The sequence below is a fragment of the Xenopus laevis genome, chromosome 1S, assembly GCF_017654675.1.
Source record: "Xenopus laevis strain J_2021 chromosome 1S, Xenopus_laevis_v10.1, whole genome shotgun sequence".
In the NCBI taxonomy this organism is placed as follows: Eukaryota; Metazoa; Chordata; class Amphibia; order Anura; family Pipidae; genus Xenopus; species Xenopus laevis.
This window is the reverse complement of record NC_054372.1, coordinates 102,943,161-102,963,026: the sequence shown is the minus strand read 5'-3', so window position 1 is coordinate 102,963,026 and position 19,866 is coordinate 102,943,161. Positions and strand designations below refer to the sequence as shown.

The window sequence follows — 19,866 nt, the reverse complement described above, 5'->3', positions numbered from 1 at the left end:
CAAAGGAACCCAGCAGCAACCAAGATGCATCTGTCCTACTGCCAACAGTTCTAGTGTTAAAGGAACAGTAACACCAAAAAATTAAAGTGTTTTAAATCAATTAAAGTTTAATGTTGGCTTGCCCTGCACTGGTAAAACTGGCGTGTTTGCTTCACAAAGACTACTATATTTTTTTTATAAATAAGCTGCTGTGTAGCCATGGGGGCAGCCATTCAAGGCACAGGTTGCATAGCAGAGAACACTGCAGAATTCTCTTGTATTCCATTACAAAGTTTAAAAAACTCTCACCCTTAAATGCAGAGAAGAGCAGCGGAGCTCCCAGTTGCCATCTTTCGGATCTTCATTTAGTCTTCGGGTTTCAATGCAGTTCAAACTGATTCCTGACTTGGCCCATCTGTGACGGCAGACTTTTTGACGGTGAATAGACCCAAAGACTGCACAAATATCCGGAAGATGTCGACCGGGAGCTCTGCTGTGCTTCTCTGCATTTAAGGGTTGGAATTTTTAAAAGGGTTTTTTTTTTTTTTTTTAACACTAAAGCATTGTGGGGAGGGAGAGGGGGCAATGCCTGGAAACTTATGGAGGAGGTTTAGTTCTCCTTTAAGCAAACACAGAACTTTTACCATAGCAGGGAAACAGTACATTATATTTGAATTACTTTAAAATGCTTTAATTTTTGCTGTTACTGTTCCTTTAATATGATGCACTGTGTCTGAGCGGAGGCCCACCACTCAAAAATGCTCATCTGCTTTAGACAAATGGTCCTTTTGGATAGTTGTGGAGATATATGTACCACAGGACTTCAACTCTGCATAACATAAAAGGCTGGTGGCAAAAACGAAGATTTGGGGGGATTAGTTGCCCAGCAACAAATTTTATCTTCTTTGGGCGAATAACCTCCCTGAAATGCCTTCCCCCCCGGCAAAAATCCGAATCGCCGATGGGACAGCACATAAATCGCTTCAGAAATCGCAAGTCAACTTCGAATCGATACATATGCCATCCTGCTGGCGATTCAAATTCATGCAGCAGGAAGGCATTTGGGGAGATTAGTTGCCCGAAGAAGAGAATATTTGTCGCTGGGAGAGTAATTTCCCCTAATGTTGTAAATATATATATATGTGTGTACATTTTCAATTTTTTTTTTTTTTTAAGACTCACGTTATATCACCACATGTAAGCAAATGGGTCTAGCAAAAAAAAAAAAAAAAGATTAAATAGGAAAAAATTATGTAAAGTGTGGAAAAGTATGGGGAGGGAATGTTGCAATGTAAATGGGTAATGTAATAATCATATAAAAAATATTCTCAAATGGAGGGCACTCTAATGTACAATAAATAGAATACAGTTTATAGTTAACTTATGGGTGCTTGCTAATATAATGTAATAATCATACCAGGTAACTGTATAAGAGATTTTCAGTGACAAAAAGTTGTATGCAGAGACAGATGGAAAGAGGAGCCCAGTACAGTCCTGTACAAACAGGCAGCAGACAAAGACAGCTCCTGTATACAGGGGGGGGGGGGTGGGAGGGTGACAGTATACCAGGAGAGCAGAAACACCACAATGCTGAGGAGAAAACGAGCCTGGCAACGACTACTCAATACCCCAACACCAAGCCGGCCTCAGATTTTAACACTGAAGAACTAGAGGCAGAACCCACCACAGGAGAAGGGAGAAGTCCAGATAAACAAGATGCATTCAACATGGAGAAAGTGAAGAGGAAAGGCAAGAGGACAACATGGTGATATCTCCTCCTCTGACATTGCGCGGCACCAGAGGGGTGGGAGAGGACTAGAAAGCAGACTGAAACCGAAGAACACATTCTTGCATCAAACTGAGACACAACAGCCCATTTTATTTCCTTAAACCTCCTCAATATAAATTAGTGTATACAAATGTTACTATTGGCGCGTGTGTAAATGTAGGACAGCGGGCCGCTATACCCCCCTCCCATCTTTTCAGCTTATTTCCCATTTGAGAAAGAAGGGTGGTACGTCGACGCGGAAACCCCCCCCCACACTAGATTTAACTTATTACATTAGAATCCCGATAGCGTTGTCTCCTGTGTGTTCTATGCACCCGCTAAAGGCACTGGCACACGTATAAACACCATTACGAACTGAGAATGACAGCTCACACACAAGATACAAGCACTGCCACAGCGGAGCCATAAGTCATTCTTAGCATTCATCCTACACAAGTAAAACCGCACTGTCTCTAGGCTAAGGAGTCTTGTTAAATTAAAGGCCCTGGCACAAAGGGTTCTGAGAGTGGTAGTTCAGCCCACAGACTTGCTTTTGAGTGGCAGAAGCATCTTCTTGGCACCATACATTAAACACACCCGCAATAACCTTTGACTGGAAGGTTCCCTGCCATTTGTAAAGGAACCCCACAGCCTAGCACATCAACTTGTCCAAACCAAATCAGTTCTATGCAACGCTACATAGTATGACCAAGCTTTGTGTATGTATCTACATGAGGGAGATCATATATATTGCACTATTTACACTTGAGTCCTACAGCAACTGCCAGCGAACTTCATAAGTAATTTATTACATGTGCCCCCCCCCTTTTGTAGTAGGTGAAAGTGTGCCTTGCAATGTAGGTCATCTTATCCTACGTCCCCACTCACAGCAGTTTGCTAATCTCCATATACACAGAATAAGCGTCAAGTCAGCCAGGCTGCTGCCCACATGCACAGGAGAAAAGGTTCCATAGGCTTATGACTAGCCTATGACTAAGTGCCCAGAAGGCACGAAACGCGTAAGGCCACCCTCTGAGATGATACTTTCTGTACAATAAAACTTTTTTTTATTTGCATCTATTTTTGGAGTGAAGTCCAGTTTTTGTGCCAGCCTACCACTGCAATTCGAATGTCTTATGTTGCCTCCAAGAGCTGAAAGTCTGGGTCTTGAGCACCTGGCCCCCTGTTGATAAGTGTACCTTACCATTCACAAGTCTTTACAATGTTATTAAAGGGGTGAATGGCCAATTCTAAGCAACTTTTACTTTTCATTATCTATTTTTTATAGTTTTATACGGTAATTATTTGCCTTTTTCTTCTGACTCTTCCAAGCTTTCAAATGGGCATCGCTGACCCCATCTAAAAAGCCAATGCTCTGTAAGGCTACAAATGTATTGTTATTGCTACATTTTTTTTACTCCTCTTTCTATTCAAGGCCTCTCCTATTCCAGTCTCTTAGTCAAATCAATGCATGGTTGCTATGGTAATTTGTAGGGATGCACCGAATCCACTATTTTGGATTCGGCCTAACCCCCGAATCCTTCTCTAAAGATTCGGCCGAATACCGAACCAAATCCTAATTTGCATAAGTAAATTAGGGGCGAGAAAGGGAAAACATTTTTTACTTCCTTGTTTTGTGGCAAAAAGTCATGCGATTTCCCTCCCCGTCCCTAATTTGCATGTGCAAATTAGGATTCGGTTCAGCCGGGCAGAAGGATTCGGCCGAATCCAAATCCTGCTGAAAAAGGCCAAATCCTGGCCGAATCCCAAACCGAATCTTGGATTCGGTGCATCCCTAGTAATTTGGACCCTAGCAACCAGATTGCTTAATTTGCAAACTGGAGAGCTCCTGAATAAAAAAGCGAAATAACTCAAAAACCACAAATAATAAAAAATGAAAACCAATTGCAGATTGTCTCAGACCATTACTCCCCACGTCATGCTAAAAGTTAGCTCAAAGGTGAACATCCCCTTTAATAGGTTTGCCACCTGGCCGGTATTTTACTGGCCTGGCTGGTAAAAACGAGGGCTGATCCCAATGTTATTAATAGGGAAAAAAGATAAATATATAGGAAGTAGGGTTGCCACCTGGGCGGTATTTTACTGGCCTGGCTGGTAAAACGAGGGCTGATCCCAATGTTATTAATAGGGAAAAAAGATAAATATATAGGAAGTAGGGTTGCCACCTGGCCGGTATTTACCGGCCTGGCCGGTAAAAATGATGGCTGATCCCAATGTTATTAATAGGGAAAAAAGATAAATATATAAGAAGGCCGGTATTTTTTTCCAGAAAAGGTGGCAACCCTAATAGGAAGGCCGGTATTTTTTTCAGAAAAGGTGGCAACCCTACCCTTTAATAGGGAAAACATATAAATATATAGGAAGAAAATAAGAAAAGATGGAAGCCCTATGTGCAGGGGGTCTCCCAATACCAAAACTTTGGCTTTTTCACAGCCTCCCTTCATTCAGTAGCTGTTTAAAGATACAAAACGAAGTGTGATTTTTTTTTTTTATTCAAAACATGGTTGCTGGGAAAACTCAAGCGTAGAGGAAGGGTGTACAGCGGCAGTGTGGGGGGGGGGGAAAAACTCTATAAACTAACAAGACTACCAATAAAAAATGTTAAGTTTTTTCTCTATTTGTCCTTGTTTGGAAAGGAGTCCCCCATTCTATCCGATGCAATACAGCAGATCCCCTCCTACACTTCATCAGCACAAACAGCACATTTACTCCAGGGTTTTTTTTCTAGCAATATCATTGTTATCAATAGAGATCTGTCTCCCAAGCACAATATTGACAGCCCACATGTCTGTTACAATGAACACAACTAAAAGCAGAGTATATAGCTAACAAGAGAACATAAATAATGTGCTAATATCACCCTGGCTGCCCATATTCATCCACTCCCCCATCTAGCTCCCAGCACAACCCACAGACACCGACTCCGTGGAGCACAAGGATTAGCAAAGAATATGTTGATGAGAAAGAGATGAGCTCACATCAGAGGGCGTCCTGTTCCTCAGCTCCAGGTGAATTCTTTTTTTCATGTCCATCTTGCTGGAATTATTTCTGTTCTAGTCGTGCCGTCCACCCCCCCACCCGATCTATTTCTAGGTATGTTTCCAACCTTCCTCTTCCGTTATACTTGCTCTTCTTTCTCAGATGATCAAACTCAAAAATGATATAAAAAAAAAGTTTGGAGGGGAGGGAGAGGGCGTTTGAGTTCTGTGCTTGCAAAAGAGCAGCCAGAGGTGTCCTTAATAGAAATCTGAACACTCTCTCTGCATATATAGGAAACGTGTGGAAACTGCTGAGAGCGAACGCCAAGTTACTCACAAGGAGGACAAACATGGCGGAGAGGGGGGAAAAAAACACTGACAAAAATATCATGTCGTGTGCGCACTACCCCTTGAGGCGACGGGACATTACTGCAGCTTTCAAAGCAGCAAATGCCGCAGCAAAAGGCAGAGGAAAAAAAAAATCAAGCAAAGCTGAGGAAAGACTGCATACCGAGCAGCTTATTCACTCGTTTAAAATATAAAGCAAAAAGCCCTAAGGGTCTGGAGTAGAATCTAACCACAAAGCATGTTATAATGGGAGTGGAAATCACAATAAAGTATCAGCTTTTGAACCAAAGGTTATGGTGCTGTACAATACCAGCGATTACATTTTTATTCTGTCCCTATAGTCTATAAATATATTTGCATTCTACAGGTTTTTGTAGTCATGCAGCAAGTTACTTGTTTGTTAACTACCTATTATTTACCTGCATTTTATTATATGTGTGTAAATAATACAGTAATTGCATTTGGAAGTTGGAGAGTCCATGTAAGGTTATTTATATATTTGGGGAAGAACGTGCACTCATCTTTGATCTGAAAGTGCCGCTAATGTCACTGCTAGGTGTTTTCTATTTAAAGGGGTTGGTGGCCTTCACACTTTTTTCATTTCAGTTGGTTTCAGATAGTTCACCAAAAATAAAGACCTTTTCCAATTACCTTCTATTTTCCATTTGTGACTGTTATTCTAAAATTGAAGTGTAAAGTTTCATTTTTCACCGTCTAAAGCAGCTCAGTGAGGGGGGTCACCGATGCATTAACTGTTAAGGGCCAGGGCACACACTGCTATTTCAGGAGATTAGTCGCCCATCGACAAATCGCTTCTTCTTCGGGCGACTAATCTCCCCAAACTGCCTTCCCACTAGCTAAAATGTAAATCAGTTGGATCGCTTTGACTTTCCGAAGTTTCCTCGTAAGGCAACTTTGGGCGACTTCTGAAAACAAAGCGTGCGAGTGCCATCCTGACGACGATTTAGATTCTAGAAGGCAGTTCGGGGAGATTTGTCGCACCAAAAAAGAAACGATTTCCTGAAATAGAGGGTTAAGTAAAATGTTAGGGGCATTTGCCTGGGTCTCATTCTAAAATTGCCGAATCGGCTGAAGATGGCGCCCATGAACTCTGATGCCTGAATCTGCACCGAGGGGTTATGAAAACGTTAGAGCCATTTGCCCTGGGTAACACTGGGGGGAGGAGGGAGCGGGGGCCTATGTAGAGTAGCTTTTTTTAACTTTAGGGCTGAATTCTCCTTTAAAGGTCTTAACTTTCTAGAGAGAAAACAAGGTTTATCAAGAGCTGAATTTATTAAAGTTTTGTCTTTTTAAAATGTTTGTGCTAAAATATAAAATAATACTGGCTTTTGTGCAGATTTTTGCATCGTGCACAGTTTCGTGTCAGAAGCCACACTTGTGTCTCAGTACTACTGGCCATGGGGCTATAAGGACCGACTGGTGTTCTCTCCAATGCAATGTGTACCATTAACCCTAACATTATATCAGTGATGGCCATCTGGCCGCCTTCAGCAATCGTTGAAGAAGCATTGATAAATATGGAAGGGCGAATGTTTCAAGTTCCTTTTTTGAACAGCTAAAGAGTGACAGGTGGCGCAGTGTTGCCTTTATACAGTATTGCTTCCCCCACCTTGACATTACTGTAATTTTATTTCATCTCCATGTCATTGCTTGTTCCAGCCGTATCCTTCACCATGATGCCGTCCCTTCACCCATCTCGGCCAGTGACTTCCAAACTCCCAAAACTGGGGAAGCCGGTTCTTGCAGAGAATAATCGACCCAACAAGGTGAGCCTGGTGATGTTCCTGCTATAGTTCTATGCTTTATTGTGCTGTCTATTTAGTTATTGTTGGGGTGCTGGGGTTTCTTACTTACATTTGTGTGTCCACTCCCCATACAGGGCCAGGGACTGAATTGTAATATACGCAATAAAAAGTACCAATAACGACAACCACAGATTGTTTTTTGGCTGCTGCTGTCAGTGACCCCTGGCAATCAGGGAGTATTTTAGTTGCAGGCTTGAAAGAAGCAGAATAAGATGGCTAATGATTCAAAAACCAGTGAAAAATTAATTGAAAACCAATTGAAAAGTTGCTTACAATAGATCATTATAGGGGTTGTTCACCTCTAAAGTAAGTTTTAGTGATGTAGAGGGTGATATTCCGAAACAACTTTTTAATTGGTTTTCATTTTTTATAGGTTTGTGTTATTTAGCTCTCCAGTCTGCAATTTCAGCAATCTCGTTGCTTGGGTCCAAATTACCCTAGCAACCATGCAGCATGGATAAGAGACTGGAATCTGAATAGGAATATGAATATGAATAGCTTGCAGGGTTTTACCTAAAACACATATAACCTTGCTGGGTGTTGTGCTACAACCTAAGGGTATGGGCAGGGGAGTATCTATCAGCTAAGAGAGTTCGATGTGGTACAGCAAATAAGAATACAGGTATAGGATCCGTTGTCTGGAAACCCATTATGCAGAAAGCTCCGAATTATTGGATGTCTATCTCACATAGACTAACATTTAAATCAAATAATTCTAATTATTAAAAACAATTTCCTTTTTCTCTGTAATAATAAAACAGTACCTTGTAGTTGATCCAAACTAAGATATAATTAATCCTTATTGGAAGCAAAACCAGCCTATTGGTTTTATTTACAGTTTACACAATTTTCTAGTAGAATTATTATGGTAAGATCTCTTATCCCGAAAACCCCAGGTCCAGAGCATTCTGGATAACAGGTCCCATACCTGTACAGGTTTTCCAGCAATAGACTGCTGATCAGCAGCATGTTATTGTGCGGTGCAATAAATGCAATAAAATGGTGGCCCTCGTTTCCTTGAGTTCCTTTGTTTGGGACCTCTGAGCAACTGCCTGTCCTGACCTTTTTATTTTCTTTTATTAATCAACACAGTAGGATATAAGCACCAGTCACAGCTCTGCCTTAACACAGGGAAAAAGCTTTATCCAACAGTACCCAATCCTTAAATAAAGACACGGACAACTGTTCTGAGGTGAATCTGTGATGGTCACAGCTTTATTGTATTTCAGTAATAAGTGTCCCAACAGAACCCACAAAGGGCTGTTTGATCCAAAGGAAGGCAAAAAACCTCACTAGAGGAAAAAATTCCTTCCTGACTCCTTAACGGCAATCGGAATTACTCCCAGGATCAAAATGCCCTATTCAGCTTTACCAAAATACATGTATGACTGTATGTCAGTAAGGGGATGTGTGTCTATGTGGTGCATGTATGGCTACCAGTTTGGAAATGTAGGAATGTATGGGTGACTGTAAGGGTGGTTGTATAATTATGTAGGAATGTATGGGTGCCTGTAAGGGTGGTTGGATGGATATGTAGGAATGTATGGGTGCCTGTGAGGGTGGTTGTATGGATATGTAAGAATGTATGGGTGCCTGTAAGGGTGATTGTATGGATATGAAGGAATGTATGGGTGCCTGTAAGGGTGGTTGTATGGATATGTAGGAATGTATGGGTGCCTGTAAGGGTGGTTGTATGGATATGTAGGAATGTATGGGTGCCTGTAAGGGTGGTTGTATGGATATGTAGGAATGTATGGGTGCCTGTAAGGGTGGTTGTAAGGATATGTAGGAATGTATGGGTGCATGTGAGGGTGGTAGTATGGATATGTGGGAATGTATGGGTGCATGTTTTGCAAACCTACCCCTTGATGATAGATGGAAAGGCCAGATCCCTGGGCCATTTCCAAGGGGTCAGAACCCTGTTCCTGCCTGGATGTTTCTGCCTCACCACCTTCGGGTTCTTTCTGGGAGGCGCTTGTCTCTGTCTCCTCTGCTGTTCTTCTTGGAAACACTGCTGGAAGCAGCATGTGTAAAAAGCTCTGCCTGGATGATACCAGAGCGATGATCTTCCCGACACACTCTTCCATTACGTGATCTGGGTATTCAGCGGGATCCACGTTGATGGGTTTGCCTGAAGGGTAGAATTTTATGGCTACTTTCAGGCAGCACAGAGCCATCATGGAGGGTGCATAAGTATAAAACTCATGATGGTGGGTCAGGCTCAGTGCGGCGATGCCTCTAGCAGCAGTCAGGGCAATGGCTTCTTTTGTCTGCTGGGCAGCTACAGGCTTCTGGCTGGCTACTCTCCGGAGGGTGAAATGCTCCAAGAAGTCATCGATGGTCGGTGCTGACAGTTCAAAAAGCAATCTGCAAATGATGATTCGCTCCAGTTGGTTCATTTCCTTCTTTGTAATGGTGGCATCAAAGAGTTTTAGGCAATTCCATAGGCTGAATTGCCGTTTGTCCACTAACTTGTAGGCTATATTGAAGCAAGTGGCTCCTACTCTGTTCAGGTCGGTGGTCTTGATGGGAGCAGTGCGGGCAAGAAACCGCTCCAGAAGGTTGACAGTCAAGCACAGAGACCTAAAGTCCAACTTCAGGCGTCTGTGTATGAAGACAAGCAGGCTGGTGAACTCATACCATGACGCCAAAGTGATTTCTGGCTGACTTTGTAGAAAGTTCAAAGCCATAAATCTCTCTTCAAGGCTTTTGTTGTACATGTAGGCGTCTTCCCCATACTCCTTGAAGGTCTCTAGGCCAATGCCTATGTGAGCTAAGGTGTTCCAAGGCTCATTTTGAAGTGCTGGGTCCCCAGCTGAAGGGTGGCATGTCCCTCGTTGATCACCCTGGTGCCTCACCCTTTTGGGATCATGGCAGCACCCAGGGGAAAGTTGTTCTTCTTCGTTGATCTGTCGTCTTCGCTTCCTCGCTTTTGAAATCTCCATGCTCGCAATCTCTCTCTTTTTCGCTATCTCTCTCTCTCACTCTCTCTCTCACTCCTCTCCAACTGTCTCTTAAGACTGTTGGTACTAAGCGTCTGTTACTCCTAAGTCACCTCTGCTGCGCTCTGATTGGCTGGGCCAGCACACACTCTGATTGGTTGGGCCGGCGAAAACCGTTAGGTGCCTATGTCCAGTGCAAACCCATAGCTTGTGTTTGTCAGTATCCACTATTTCTTTTATTAAAGTGTTTTGTGAGATACAGAAAATGGTACGACTAACTAACTGCCTAAAGTTCCCCTAACTTGACATGATAGCTCTCATTACGTAGGTATTTGCCATGTAGCTGAGTGCAAACTATTGGTTTTAAAGGGGACCTGTAGTGTCAAGTACACCAACATGCCATTACATATACACCTCTAAAGGAATGTGCTTTAAAAATGTGCATTTCTTACTGCTTTCATAAATAATTCCCCCAAATCTAACTTGAGCCAGCCAACCAACATCTGTACCTTCTGCTGGCTGCTTTCCATGGCTGAATAGGGGAATCCAAGGCTGCCAGCACATTGCACAGCAAACAGCAGTTAGGTTGACCTGTCAGTTGACTGCAGCATATCTTTCCCTGTGTGAAGGCAGGGGAGCTGTGATTGGCTACCCACACACAACAGAAGCTTTGGTTGGCTACCCCTGATTCCTACTGTGTTTCTGGGATGAGACTGGTACGAGGTGCCCGTCACTATGGGGAGCTCCAGTATAAGTGTCATGTAAGAGATGGAGTGGCTTCTCTTGTACTTGTCATTTTACACAGGAAGACCTCTGTGCATAGAACATGATTGCCTTCTCCAAAAGCAAAGCCCAGAACTCCCAGACTTATAGTATCTTTATCATTTGCAGTACAGGGGATTTCTTTAATATTATAAAACATTTGAGTTGCTCATTGTTCCCTGACCTGTATGAGTCGGCCTGCAGCCTTTTGCCTTTACATGGTCACAGAACATGTCAGTGAGGCTCATTTATTAAAAGTGGGCAAAACCGCAATAACTCATGGCAAACAATTCAACTTTGTAGGGTGCATTTTATTGATTCCTGAATGTGCCTTTTTGGAAGCTGCCACATTGGCTGCTGTGATATCTATAATGTTTTCCGCAGACTAGAGGGAACTGGCATCTAGTGGGCAGTTGAAAACAGTGCCATCTTGGCTAGTGACTCGGATATATATGATCAAGGAATCTCTGAAACATGGGGATACAAGAGTTTTTTCTAAACAAGGAGAGCATGCTTTAAAGGGGGGGTTAGCTTTAAGTTAACTTTTAGTATGTTATATAATGGCCAATTCTAAGCAATGTTTCAATTGATATTTATTATTTATAGCATTTTAGTTATTTGCCTTTTTCTTCTGACTTTTTCCAGCATTCAAATAGGGGTCACTGATCCCATCCAAAAATCAAATGCTCAGTAAGGCTACAAATGTATTTTTATTACTTCTCGCATTCTATTCAGACCCTATCCTATTCAAATTCCAGTCCATTCCAGTTATCTCAAACAACTCCTTTAAGTAGAAATTGATTTGTATAACAGAAACACTGTGTGGGATACAACTTTTATGGCCTTGTTAATAAGTGTTACTTTGTCTCACCAGCCAAACTATCTGACAGTTCCAGCCCCATTCTTGCGACACCATTTTGGGTTACTATACACACTATCCCTCACTTACGACCCCTAATTGCTTTCTGGCATTATTCACATAACAAAAGGCAGCAGTCCCAGTGGCTGTAGGGCAATATACTGATAGCTGCCTGGGCAGCGCCGGATTAGCTGGGCGGGCACCCCTAGGTTGTGCGCTCCGCGCGGTCCTAGCGCCCGCCCGCACTACCACACGCTGGTGCCGTCCTAGGCCTGGGCCTATGTGGCCTTGCCACAAATCCGGGCCTGTGCCTGGGAAGGAACCTGAGTGGGTGTAACATTTAGACACACCAGCAATATAGTACAGTAACTGCTGTGTGCACGTTACTCCTTCAGAGTCCAGCAATAAAGTACCCCTGACCCCAGTAATCCCTGGAACTGCAACATCTGGCCACTTGGGACTTTGGTCGATTAACACTTTACTCCACTCAGCGAGCAAATGAAGCCACAGCATCTGCACACAAGAGCTTTTCATCTAAATTAGGGATGCACTAAATCCAGGATTCGGTTCTGGATTCGGCCATGATTCAGCCTTTTTCAGCAGGTTTCAGATTTGCCCGAATTCTTGTGCCTGGCCAAACTGATTCATAATTTGCATATATAAATTAGGGGTGGGTAGGGAAATTACGTGACTTTTCGTCACAAAACAAGAGTTTTTCCAACTTTTTCCCTTTCCTGACCCTAATTTGCATATAAAAATTAGGTTTCGGTTCGGTATTCTGCCGAATCTTTCACCAAGGATTCGGGGATTCTGCCGAATTCCAAATAGTTTATTCGGTGCATCCCTAATCTAAATGCACAGAATAGATCCGTCATTTTAGGCAGTGTAATTACAGCTGCAGAACCCAAAGCAACCAATCAGATGTTTGTTTTAAATAAAGATGAAAATGTCTTCTGATTTGTTGCTTTTGATTATTACATAATTACATTAGTGGATATAGAGAGAATAATGTACCCCCTATTGTAAAATAAAGGGATGGATGTGTAATTGCAACACCCAGCATCCTTATAATCAGACAATTAGATGATTATTGTCTGTGGCAGCACTGAGTCTGTGCTCTGATCTTGCATTGCTGCCTTCTCTAGAAATCTCCCTGTTGCTGCTTCAAGTTCATTACAGCACCTAGTGTAGGGTGTTGTGTGCGGCCAAAGGGTATCAGCACTGCAGCATGGCATTACCCAGTGATGGGCAGAGGGTGGCAGCATAGCACTGCTAGATTGGCATATAAAGATTATTAATGGAGAATTCATTAACAGGGACACTGGAGTTTCACACATGAATCCATTGATATCAACTTCCCACCTGCTGCTGCCTGCCCTTGTGTCTGCTCTCTCCTCCATGTTTATACTATGGGACCCTATTATTTCTTTATCTGCTCCCCCATTTTGTTCTTTGTATTTCATGCCCCTAATAGTTCTCTTTTCATTGCCTACATTCTCTTTATTTGCTTTCTCTCCTCACAGTTTCTGTCCTTCTCCATTTTAAAATATCCTATAATATTTCTCCCCTGCCGTCTCCTCCCTTTTTTCCTCCCGTTTTTCTTTCCTTTGCAATGAAATGATAATATATAATCAGAACCTGTTGTGGTGATGTTTTATTCATCTGATCCTGCCAGTCTGTTCTGTGACTATAGGATTAGAAGGATATAGAATCAATGTAGAATGTACTATGTTGGCATTGCCTTTCATCTGAACAGCGTGGGTGTCTTATTTAAAAGCTACTCCTTATTTATACCCTGGAATTGGCACAATAGTCAGCATACAAGTACGGGACCTGTTATCCAGAATGCTCGGGACTTAGGTTTTCTGCTTTTTCTGTAATTTGAATTTCCATGCATGAAGTCTGCTATAAAATCATTTAAACACCATAATTCAGAGGTTTCCAGATAACAGATCCTATACCAGTACTAATTTAACATGCTCTGTAGAGAAAAAGGCATTGAATATGATGCTTTGTTCTAAATTGTATTGGACTGAGCCCATCATGCCATAAAGAAACCACAGCCCAAGGGCCACAACCTAACGTACTTTTTCCTTTTTCTTTCATATTATTTCCTTACGAGTTCTCATTTCATTGCATCTTTTTGTGTCTCCAAAGATGCCCCAGTAGGTCCCCATCTTCTTTTCTGCCGATTCACTGCACATGCTCTGTGCTGCTGTCACTTACTGAGCTTAGGGACCCACTCACAATATACAGTACACATAGAATATATATGTCACAATATAAGGCTGATTAGTAATGAATACAGATAATTACTACATGGCAGCACAGAAACCAGTGCAATTAGCATCAGAATATAATAATCAGCCCTGTAGCATCAGCTTATATTACAGGCCAACCTCATTTTCTACTTGAAAATTTGCGACAACCCCTAAGCTTCGCTTCTTAAGAGCCCACTGAGCATGTGAGTGTTGCAGACACTTTCCAAGATGGTGACCCCCTGTGACAAGTTTGAAGTTCTGGATCATTGCTGCTATTGAGAAGTTGAAACTTTAGGCTGGTGCAATAAATTCAGTATATAAAACATGGCATTTTTAGCCACATTCATTTTTAGGGTTTAGTTCTCCTTTAATGAAAGGCACTGTCCACTTGAGACATCATCCAAAAGGTGAGAGGAAGGTTTGGGGCTGATAAACTCTACTCTTATAAAGCTGATGTACATGGGAGCTTGTACAACACACAACTAGTAACATACAGTACTTCTCAGGCACTTCTCAGGCTTCAGTTTAAGCCTTTCCTTGCCAACATCTTAGATTCTAAATCATTGGTAAGGAAGTTACAGAATGCCAGAGACAGAGTCTACATTTCTAGACTCTTAGACTCTCTTTTTAGAAATAATACTTTCTGTTTGCTGTTCTAATGGTCCTTATTTACTAATGCTGGTGCAGGCTTACATCTTACCCTTTCCTACATTTAGATGAATACTGCATGGCTACACAGAAATCAGTGCAGTCTGCAGTGTTTATATTAATGGATTTCTAAATAATTGAAATTGAATATATGTTCAGAGTTAAAGGGGGTGAGGTGATAACCCTATACAGGGCTGTGCTTAGGTCTAGAACTAGGCTCCCAACGTCGGTGTGAGAAAATCTTACCCTGGTGGTCTAGTGGGGGGACGGCAGGGACGCCTTCCGCCCCCTCGGCGAGGACGCTCGCCGCAACTGAGCAGGTTCACTGTAGCGCAGGTCTGTTAGGGCGCGCGCACGCGCCTCTTCCTGGGTTTATGCGCAGTGGCGCGAAATTCAAATGCTATTTAAAGGTACAGTTTTACTTTATGCATTGCCCGTGATAGGATTTTTGTTCCTGGTGCTTCTGAGCTTTGTGCTATATTCTGAACCTGTTTGATTCCTGTTTTTGACCCCTGCCTGGCTATTTGACTATTCTGACTTCTGGATTCTGACCCTTGCCTGATTACTGACTACCGCCTCTGATTAACCCTCTGATTGACTCCCTGGTTTGACCCTTGCCTGTCTGATAATGTTTATTCTCTGCCTGCCTCGACCCGGCCTGATCTGACTACTCCGTTGCCTAAACGCCTTGTACTGCGATCTTCTGTCCAAAGACTTTGATTTACTGTCGTGCCCCTCTGCCTATCCAGAACCCTCATCTTGCACCTCTCGTTTAAGTCCAGGTGGCATCCAAGTAAGCCGAGGGCTCCCCCAGAGGCCCAAAGGCGGTCACACACGAGCCAAGACCAGGGTGCCTGGTGTTTGTTCTGGTGTTGGGTGCCGACCGTGACAGTCGGTTTGGGGAAGATAACATGTTTAAAGTTTTCCACCTGTTGTCTGCTGGATATTTTACTGCTTTCCCAATCATTTCCCCCAACACCAATCTAGAGCCTGCTAACAATCATCTCCTTCTCCTGGCTGCTTTCCTTGGCTGCATAGGTGAGACAGAGGCTGAACAGCAATCAACAGTTATGTGGACCTGACAGGGGACTGAAGTATATCTTTCTCTTTGTAAAGACAGCAGAGCTGTGATTGGCTACCCCTAGATCCTACTGTTTCTCTGGGCTTGGACCGTTAGGAGTGCCCATTAGTCAACTGTAAGAGACACGAAGCAGAGAGTTACTATGGGGACCTCCAATAAAATGTCTTTTTGAAAGTGGACAGTACTTCATAGCTCACGTGTGGAAGTCGCTTCCTCTAGCAAGGTTATCCCTCACTGCCCCGCCCACAGCAATCAGACAGAGAAGCACAGGCACAAGTAACAGAGATCAACTTGCAGCCGATAAGCATTAGGTAATGACTGGGGGAAACTGTTACTATTTGCTCTTAGATTGGGAAGATTTTAATATTAGTCAGTCCCATTCGGCTGTCCAAGTGTAATAGCTGCCACATTTCCTGCTTCCTGTTTTATCCTAATCCATCCCTCTCAGCTTCCTGTTTCTCCAGAACTACAATTCCCATCAATCCCTACAGAATCCAGGTCCTTATTCATCCCGCAGTCATTTCCCAGTCTCTCTGACCTAAAGCTGCAAAACTGAAAGTTACGTTACTGCGGTTCCTCTCCCTTCCTCTTATTTTGGCAGAATTATTCCCTACATTCAGCCAGTGCTTTATCTCTTTTCGGTCATATCTGCAGAAATAGGAAAAGCGATGTTATGCAACATTTTGGGGTCTTTTGCATTGTTAATAAGAATTTCTGCAGGGGTGTGCTACAAGAAAACTTGAATGCACCTGAAGAGTATTGTGGAACTGCAAGTCACAATAACAAACTTAGTTAAAATAGCCACATTTTCTATAGCTATATATACACAGAGAGCCAGAGAAAACAATTGCACATACATCCTTGTTGTGAATTATTGCCAATGAGAAGCCCTTCTGCTTTACCTGACTGTAACCCCATACAAATTATACACTGTACGTGCCCCGTACATTATGTGACACTAAGCAGACCCCTACAGTCCACTACTGCCGCTGCTTGCTTTTCTTTAATACAAGGAAGAGGGAAAAGATATATTATTGTAACTTTGTTTTTATTACAATTAACAGGTCCTCTTTTACTTTTTGCTGTGGCAAAATGAGTTTGGAAGCTGCACTTATTCTGGAAGCTGCAAATTTTGCTGCAGAGAAGCACAAACAACAGAGAAGAAAGGACCCAGAGAAAACCCCATATATTAACCACCCATTAGGTTTGTACTAGTGGTCAATACTTTATGATTGTGTCCTCTCCAGTCATATTTATGATACTGTTGAATATAGGCTTCTTATGCATTCATACTCTGACCTTATATTTCAGGTGTCGCAAGAATACTGTCTCACGAGGCTGAAATAACAGATACAGCAGTGCTCCAGGTAGTTCTTTTATTCAGGATAGAGTCAAATACATAATAAGGAGGGCACTCTCAAAAGAAATACAAAAGAATACAGGTATAGGATCCGTTATCTGGAAACCCATTATCCAGAAAGCTCCGAATTATTGGAAACCCATCTCCCATAGAATCTGTTGTCTCCAAATAATCCACATTTTAAAAATGATTTCTTTATTCTTTGTAATAATAACAGTACCTTGTACTTTATCCAAACTAAGATATAATTAACCCTTATTGGAAGCATACCCTATTGGATTTAATTAATGTTTACATGATTTTCTAGTAGACTTAAGGTATGAAGATCCAAATTACAGAAAGATCCATTATCCAGAAAACCGCAGGTTCCAAGCAATCTGGATAATAGGTCCCATACCTGTACTGCTTATGTAGGACATAGCTTGGCAGTTTGGCTGTGTTGAAGTGTAACTGAGCCATGTAACGTAAAAATAGCCGTCCTTGCTAAATATCTGGAGGGCCATGACCTCTCATTTTTAATGGCAGATTTAAAGATCCAGTGTGCCCATGCAACACAACGGTGGTCCACTTATTTGACGGTTCACATAACATTAACACCCAAGCTTTTTTATGTACAAATCTTGATTTTTAGGCAGCTCTGCTTCACGACACTGTAGAAGACACTAACACTACTTTTGCAGAAATTGAGTTGCATTTTGGACAAGATGTACGTAACATAGTAGAGGAAGTGACAGATGATAAGACTCTACCAAAGATGGAAAGAAAGAAGCAGCAAATTGCACACGCACCTCACTGCAGCCACAAAGCCAAGCTAGTGAAACTAGCAGACAAGTTATACAACCTGCGAGACTTGAAACGCTGCACACCAGAAGGTAATATTCTGTCTTAGCTGTTGCATTTACTTATAAAAAAAAGTCACAAAATGGTAGAAAGTACAGCAATTGATACCACCTCTATTAAAGCTATTGTTATACAAAGTTCCCAAAGTCAAACAATTTGCAGACAAATGCACATTGTGACGTGGCCATGGAAAAGACAGAAAGCTCACTAGATGTCGAGATGTGGATTGACCAAAATGCAGTTCTGTGTAAAACAATGTTGCTGCCAGGTCCGGACTGGCAATCTGTGGGTTCTGTAAAATGCCAGAGGAGCTGCTGTAAATTGCCATAGACTATTTATTGGGCTGGTGGGCGGCTGCTCGGGCCTCCGTGTACTTGGAATGCCAGGGCCTATTGTGAATCCCAGTCTGGACCTGGTTGCTGTTCATCTAAATAATGACTTAATATTACATTACGTGGCCATAGTGTCATTGTGGGCACAAAGTAACACACTAATGAGCAAGCCGGGAGGCTCAGTCATTATGCGTATATGTCTGATCGAACAAGTCCCCGCACTAGAAGCTCCCCCTCTCACTGTGCACCCTAATAGCATTTTTTTGGCCAAAATAGTATTGTTTCTAGAGGGCATTCTCTGTTAGCTCACACCTCCCTTGAGGAAATTATTTTCCTGTGATAGGTACCCTTTAAGGTGAGAAGTATGATTTAATTACTTGTGCACAGTCAAAGCAAATCAACAATCACACAGGAGCCTCTGTATAAACAAACGTCCCAATAACAATACATTTGCAACCTTACAGAGCAAATAATTAAACTATATAAAAACAAAAATAATGACCAATTGAAAGGTTGCTTAGAATTGGCTATTCTATAACAAACTAAAAATAAACTTGGGAGGTGAAGCACCCCTTTAAGATATGGTGATCCAACTTACAGAAAGATCCCTTATTCAGAAATCCCAGGTCCCAATTATTCAGAGTAATAAATCCCATAATTGTACTTATATGTGTAGGGAAGAGTCTGTGTACTTAGAAAGACAGTGGTAGTAACTATCAGACCTTTGCTCTTTTGAATGATGTATTAAAAATGTCTTCTACTTTGTAGGCTGGTCAGAAGAGAGAGTCCAAGAATATTTTCAATGGGCATCTGAAGTGGTGAGAGGAATACGAGGTACAAATTCCATTCTGGAGGCAAAACTAGACCACTTGTTTATAGATCAAGGCATTGCAGTCTAATCCACGTTATATCTCCAGTTTGGAAATGATGGACTTGTTAAACTTTAAATACACTGCTACACTGACGTTGGCTGGCAATGGATTTGGGAGTTGTAGTTTATCTACAGCTGGAAGACTATGAGGCATCAATCCTTAATTTAAAGATTTAATTTCTACTTATTATATATTTTTTAAAGTGCAAATGTAACCACTCTTGTATTGTACATTTTTATTTTGGGGACATTTAATTGATTGCAGAGCTGTTTACCTGGACATTCACAGTGTTTTGTATGCTAGGAAATCTTAGTTCTGATTGGGAAATTATTGTTCTTGTTTGGTTAAAAACTGTGTACTAATTACATAGAAGATATTACATTTTATGTTACATTTCTCAAAATGCAAGTTGATGGAATTAATCTTCTCTTCTGTTTTACTCATTTTTAAAGATCACTTTATTGGTTTGGAAGTTGGGTTATAAAACAAATTTAGGATAATAATTTAAACATTTTCTGTGGAGCTGGTTCTACATTTAAAGGACTTAATTCAGAGGTTCCACAATTAAATCAGTAGCTTTACAGGTGAAGGCAGTCACCCAACCACAACTGCTATAGTTATTTTGCATAAAATAATCGTCTTTTTGAAAGTCCACTCCCACCCCTACACTGATCTCCACGTCCACCATGTTTAGTAATGTCACTTCCATCTATGGCAAGAAGGTCAATGTGGGGAAATATGCAGCAATGCCCACTGGTCCCCCCTTTTATTTGCTTTAGCCATAGAAATGACCTGTAAGCGGCCAAGTAAAATGCTTAAGCTGAAGTCATTGCTGTGTGCTATTAAAGGGATGTTATACCCAAATTTCTATCAAAACATGCTGTAAGGGGGAACGTGGACAGACCTAAAATCATTGTTGCCCCTGATAAATATGCACCGGAGGCATTGTTCTATTCATGCTTCATGGTAAATAAAACACCCTGATGCTA

At 41.9% G+C, this 19,866-nt stretch overlaps 2 protein-coding genes and 1 pseudogene across 8 annotated transcripts in view; 1 reads left to right on the top strand and 2 right to left on the bottom strand.

Annotated features, from left to right (window-relative positions):
• Window positions 1–4,885, bottom strand: part of LOC121399404 — a 17,154-nt pseudogene extending 12,269 nt beyond the window's left edge.
• Window positions 1–19,866, top strand: part of LOC121399405 (guanosine-3',5'-bis(diphosphate) 3'-pyrophosphohydrolase MESH1) — a 26,379-nt gene extending 6,513 nt beyond the window's left edge. The window contains exons 1-7 of one of the 7 annotated variants that reach the window (XM_041580035.1): window positions 4,353–4,776; window positions 6,775–6,881; window positions 15,431–15,784; window positions 16,538–16,677; window positions 16,785–16,840; window positions 17,465–17,705; window positions 18,774–19,866. In XM_041580035.1, coding sequence (XP_041435969.1) covers window positions 16,566–16,677; window positions 16,785–16,840; window positions 17,465–17,705; window positions 18,774–18,904 — 540 coding nt within the window. In that variant the 5' untranslated portion in view covers window positions 4,353–4,776; window positions 6,775–6,881; window positions 15,431–15,784; window positions 16,538–16,565 and the 3' untranslated portion in view covers window positions 18,905–19,866. Of the gene's footprint in view, window positions 1–4,352; window positions 4,862–6,774; window positions 6,882–14,068; window positions 14,152–15,430; window positions 15,785–16,537; window positions 16,678–16,784; window positions 16,841–17,464; window positions 17,706–18,773 lie in introns of those variants that run through there. The other 6 variants (XM_041580034.1, XM_041580038.1, XM_041580037.1 and 3 more) reach the window with 6 other exon arrangements.
• On the bottom strand, window positions 8,618–11,219 carry LOC121399403 (cyclin-O protein B-like; the record flags this gene model as incomplete). The annotated part of the gene is made up of 1 exon (XM_041580033.1): window positions 8,618–11,219. A coding segment is annotated over exon 1 (1,248 nt), but the record flags the coding sequence as incomplete, so codon positions are not given.